The 6,000-nt window shown below is 44.0% G+C and overlaps 1 protein-coding gene across 1 annotated transcript in view; it reads right to left on the bottom strand.

Moving 5' to 3' along the window:
* Positions 1 to 232: 232 nt before the first annotated feature.
* The window catches only part of Aladin (aladin WD repeat nucleoporin), a 37,620-nt gene continuing 31,852 nt past the window's right edge, over positions 233 to 6,000 (bottom strand). The window contains exons 14-15 of the mRNA XM_077659305.1: positions 3,826 to 3,957; positions 233 to 401 (exon numbers count right to left, since the gene is read on the bottom strand). Of these exons, the coding sequence (XP_077515431.1) occupies positions 384 to 401; positions 3,826 to 3,957 (150 nt within the window). The 3' untranslated portion in view covers positions 233 to 383. The remainder of the gene's footprint in view (positions 402 to 3,825; positions 3,958 to 6,000) is intronic.

The raw sequence follows: 6,000 nt of genomic DNA, 5'->3' as shown, positions 1-6,000 counted from the left end.
CATGCCATGTGCACAACTTGGAAAAAACGGCCGCAAAAAGATGACTGAAGTAGAAAGAACAGACACCACAAATGCAGTTTTTTACAAGATGCTGTATTAACTAGCTCAAATGTCAGTACTACTACAATACGTGTGCTCAAGTTTAGTAGTGAATATTTTTTTCTTTTTTTTTCAGTCCTTCAGGCAGCAGCTGCTGCACATGTCTAGAGATGATGTCATTAGATACCTCATTATTTTTGTGCATATATAATTTTTATTTCCATAAAACATTAGTTAAAATAAATGAGCAAAATTTCAAAGTACAACAGTCATTATTTAACAGGCCTTAGATGAGACTGTAGCTTATATGAAGACTATAAGCAAAGAGTTTTGAGACTGCGTAGTCAACCTGTATGCTGCACCTGCAAAAAAAAAAAAAGAAGATGTCATCAGAAATGCGGTACATTAAACTATGAGCACATAAAACGAGAATGTACTAAAACATACCTTCACTTACCTTGTGTGGCTCATTGATATGATAGGAGGGTTAAACTGTGGTCACTTATCCAGAAAATTTGCTCATCAATTTCATATACAAGAAGCAAGAATGAACTAAGGCTAGAAGTTTCCCCAAGGCAACATCACTATGTCTTGAACGAAATGGAACTCTTCACGTTCTTCATCAAATGATAAAGCAACCATTATGCATTTTTGTTCACCTACATTACGTACTTCACACGTGCATGTAGAAAAGCAATGTTATTTGAGAAAGGCATTGAAGTATGCAGAACCTATGCCAAGCAAGGTTTTAGTGATGCCACACACTAAATGTGTTTCATTGCAAACACGTGGCTGCTCCACTTTTAGTGCGAAAGCACTATTCTGACGGGTAAACCCCGAGCAAGATCTTGCGAAGCTTGTCTGGGATTCAAACCTGTGGCGGCGCGAACAAATCAGCTTCGCTGGCCACTGCGCCACAGCACTAGGGCGTCACAACAGCCCAACACGCCTCGTGTTAGACTGCAACTTTCTCATGCAGTGCATTGCATATAATCTTCTTAATCAACTACTGCTACTATAAAACTAATATTTGTGCTTTGAGCTATGTGGTGGCAGTGACCGAGAAATGTGCATTGCACGCATTGGCGTGGACAACGTTGTGGCAGAAACACGTCACTAGAGCAATACGTGTTGGCGATGACAACATTGCTGCAGAAACGCGACACTGGAGCATAGGCCCCCGGCATATATTAGGTAAATTGACCCTGATGAAGAAAAAGTTGAAGACGCGCATAACCGGCTCCCTGGGTCAGTGGACACCTCAATCGCGCTTTCAGGTACGTAGTGATGGTGTCCACCTGCAAAAAAACTACACTTTCGCACAATATTTGGTGCTCAGCAATGCTAAACCGCCAGCCATTTTTTAGCTGAACCTCACAAGCAAACACACCCGCAGCAGATATGCAACAGTCCTCTAACTAAAATACTTTCCAGAATATAAATCGCTTTTTTTAAACTTTTTGTGCGTCTTAAACAGTCGTGCGATCACAATGTTGCGAGGCTCGAAGCTAAAAGCTCCAAGTGAGGGGTGCTGCAAAAAAGAAAGGCTGCCACCGTCTGGAAGACATTGAAGCAACGAGCGTTAGCTATTTGGTTTACTAGATGAAGAATGTGAAGAAGAACGCACCGCTCGTCTCGAGAAACGGAATGTAATACCCTTTCAAACGGGGTGGATTGCCACCATGCTCGGCTACGCGTGCACGCATGCCGCCTCGAGGAACGACCACCGCTTAGCGCCATCTATCAGAGAAATTACGAAGCACGTCTACCCATTGTCGAGTTGCACCCCCTCAAGATACGTCCCAAACGGAATTTGCTTCGTTTTGGGGGTCAAGGTGGGCCTAGAATTCGGCTTGCAGTGCGATATGGTAACGCTTCAATTAGTAATTGCATGCATACAATGTTTACCTATTATTTAATTATGGTTTTATTTCTATACCACAATGGGTTTTATATGTCTACCAAATTCGGTATACAACTGTCCTCGGCTGGGTGCCGGTTTTTGTCGGAGCATATACAGCAAAACGAATGTATACATGTACAGCAGTCCCGTAACAGAACAGTTTTCCTACCCGTTTTAGGATATTTTTTGGTGAGGGGGTGGGAAAGGGATGAGAAGGCACAACTAATTTTAATGGCCACCATCTTGGATTCGAGAAACCGAAACTATGCCGCCATTTCGTCCCTTGACGTCATACTCACATAGTTCCACCTCTACCCACCATATTGGACCGTGACGTCATCATTGGCACATGGCACGTGGTTGTTTCTACAATTCTATTGTAGATGGCGCTAAAAGTCTCAATGCGAGATGCACTGTTTTCTAGCTGCAGCCACAGATGGCGCTTTGATCTCAGGGTGGTAGGAGACCTCACGAAATCTCAAAACATGATGAGTAGTTGCTGCCACAGATGGCGCTGTGATCAAGGGTTGTATCAGACCCCACAAAATCTCGAAACGTGATGAATAAGAGCTAACGCTCTTAAAAGGAAGGTGCAGAGAGGGAGCGCACCCCACCTCTTTAATTGGCGTGTCAAAGGATGCTGGCTAAAGCCCCCAGTGCCGTGCCTTGGGGTGAGGGTCATTATCGGATTTGCTGAGCAACATGACTGTCTGGCTTGTGTGGCCGCAGTGCGATGCATAGTTGCCTGCATAGGCGCCGTGCAAGTGATGTCATGTGAATAAGCTCTATACAATGGTGATGATGATAAGGCTCTTCCCTTTGGAACGGGCGGTCACATTTGATGTGTCCTAGCCTGAATGTTGCATTACTTCAAACAGGAAATAAGGTGCGTCTCAACCATCTCGGCACAGGGCAGGCTCCTGTTGCATTGCTGTTGCCTTTCATTGCTGGAGCCAAGCCTTCGTTATGGATATGGCTTCGGCGTTGTACGCGGCGCCTATTCCCTCAAAGCCAAGCGTTCACAGGAAGGTGGTGCCCTCTGTGCGTTGTGGGGACAATCATTGCAATGAAGCACCAAGTGTTCTGTGTTTCCAGTTGTTCCCTGCAGATTCGGCACACAGCAGCTTGCACTTCGGGAGCTGGGTGTGAACTGCTCCAGCACGCGCTTTGAAAAGGAGTGCATTGCCACAGTTGTTGTTGAACATTTCTCTAGCGATCGCTTGCTTGTTGGTGCAGTACAATTCAGAAAATGGATGAGGTTCCAAAGTGCGAAAAGCATAGTGCAAAAAGGTTGGTCAAAAAGTCGGGGTGAAGGTTTGCATGGTATGGTATTTGGTATGGTATGGTTATTGGTATGGTATTTTGGCACTTTCCAATGTTCAGTTCTTCTGGCCATGTCGCCTAGTGATTCTAAGTGGGAAATTTCAAGCATGTTGTCTTTCTTAACACTGAGCAAGTAATCGTGCAGGAGTTTATATTAGCACACATTGGTTACAGGAATGATCTTGAGGTTTTTGAAGATTTCTGAAGTGGAATGAAAAGTTGGCACATCACTAAGGACAGTCAGTGGATGCTTTTTTTCCCCACTGATAAGTTAGCTCAACTTGATTTCTTTTTTTCCTTCACTGTAGTGTTGTATACAGTTTCCATCCTTAAGCTTGTGGCACTTTCGCTGCTTTTTCTTTTTTTATCATTCACACCGCACTGCTTTCACACAGTACATAGCTCACTTTCCACACTGCTGCAGTCATTGTCTTGGGGCTGCATCAAGTTGCTCTGAGAAGATTGTTTTGCCCAATACTCACAAAACCTTGTGCCCTCTCTCTAGTGGAAGTTACCCAGCTATTCCTCTGTTTCCCACAAAACGAAAGAATGTAGCTCACCTCCTCCGTGCTGTACAGACGTGGTGATCCGAACTGTGCCAAGGGAAATCTGGCTTCTGTACACACCGAGTCAATGGGCAAGATGGGGCAATAATAGAGGGGTACATGGCTCACCCATCCATTGCTCCAGCACTGCAAGCAGGAAATGCATGGTGGCACGTCAAGTATGCAACTGCTCTTTGTAAAACTCCCTTCTTTGCCAATGCATAATGTGCAGTGTACAGGAACAAACAGTAGCGCGGTTATTTCTGAAGGTTGGGGCATTTGGTTTCTTGACTCAAAAAACGCAATGCTAAACAGAAATTTAGAAAACGCAACTGACAATTGAGATCTCCTGATCCCACAAATTATGGGGCAGTACGATATGGTACGGTATGTGGGGTTTAGTAACTTCCTGACGTTGCACTTGTGCTGTGAGAGATGCCATAGTGGAGGGCTCCAGATTAAATTCGACCACTTTAACGTGGCATAGCATGCCGGGCGTTTTCGCATATCACTTCCATCAAATATGGTTTCTGCAGCTGGGGTTCGACCCTGTGGCCTTGGACTTCACGGCTTAATGCTATAGCTACTGAGCCACAAATGAAAAGTGAATGGTCCAACGTTCAGGGTAAAGGCGCGGAAATATTTCAGGAATACTGCTCCAGGGCATCTCTCCCCAAATAGCAGGGACAAAGTGAGAAACTATGCCCGTATTTCTCTCTTTTTCAGGATGTTCAAACTAAATCAGTGTTTGCCTAGAGGGCCACCATACAGGAGGAGTTATGAAAAAGAGGCACAAGTGGCCATGGTGGAGGGCTTCGAATTAATTTCCACCACCTGGCGTTCTTTACGTGCGGTGACAACACATGGCATATAAACATTTTTCTATTCTGCCTGCACCAAAATACAGCCACTGCAGCTGGGATCAGACCTTGCATTCTTTTTTCACAGCAGCTGAATGCCGTAACAACAAAGCTACCATGAAAGGTAAAACAACTTAGATTTAAGATCATGATTAGGAGGTCACCCAAGGCTCACTGCAGTGAAGGAGCTTCGTATGCCCAGGACTAAAGAAAGCAATGCAAACCAGCAGCATGGCCAACATGATGTCATTTCCTTGTGTAACCTTTACGGAACACTACACCACAAGTTCGTCTCCAAAGGTGAAGCTATCAACGATCAGGTTATGTGCAAAGTGACAAGCCTTTGGAGGTACATAAATCTAGTATGTGGGGCCTGAAGTTTTACATCAGGGATTTCTCTGTAACAACACTCTGTACGACCGCACAGCCTTGGAAGCGCGTCATCTTTTTATCGACAACGACAATCTTTCCCTTCTTTTTCCAGCTTTCTGCAATCTGCCTAATTCACTTCTAAATGAATGATCTTAAACAGAACGGTTGCTGGTTTGAAATAATAAAATTTATCCTAACAAAAAACGATTTTCAACAGTTCATAAGAGAAAAAAATACAGCTTTCAGGCTGGCCTCATGATGCAGAATTGCTCAAGGAAGGTAGTGTTTATGCACAACTACTTCAAAAGCAACAGCAAACAAAGTGAACTACACAGCACCCACAGCATAAAAATACTGCATGAAAGTCTTGAACCTTGAGCATTTGGTAGCATGTGGATTCTAAATTGCCGATAAGTGAGAAACAGTTATACTTATTGAAAAGCTTTATGGTGGGGCTAAAACCAATAAAATAAGGTCAAGTTTAGACGTCTCAAGAAACTAGGGAGTGCCTTGCATATGCAGGAAATCAGCACCAAATACTACATTCAATCCAGTCGGTTATTAAATGAGGAGTACACCAGTGAAAACTTCAAGTACTCTTGCAATGACAGTTAGCTTTTGCACCAATACATCTTGCAGCATAACTTCTGCACCTGTAGAAGGTAGGATTTTGGCCTTTTTTGAAAAACACTCTGGGAAATGTGATTTGGCTAACTGTAAGAATCTGATATCCTTTTGTGCCCTATAAGAAAAGAAGTGACATTGGTGCTGCCAGTATTTTATATCTCTGTTGATACTGGTTTGGTCTTATGGGGTCTGAAAGCAACACAGGCTATGAGGGATGCTGTAGTGGAGGGCTCCGTATAATTCTGACCACCTGGGGTTCTTTGTGCACTGACATCGTATAGTATATGGACCTCTAGCATTTCACCGCCATCGAAATGCGAACACTACGGCC

This window comes from Amblyomma americanum, chromosome 3 (assembly GCF_052857255.1).
Source record: "Amblyomma americanum isolate KBUSLIRL-KWMA chromosome 3, ASM5285725v1, whole genome shotgun sequence".
NCBI classification, from domain to species: domain Eukaryota; kingdom Metazoa; phylum Arthropoda; class Arachnida; order Ixodida; family Ixodidae; genus Amblyomma; species Amblyomma americanum.
The sequence above is the reverse complement of the archived record's forward strand: the minus strand, read 5'-3'. Positions and strand labels throughout refer to the sequence as shown.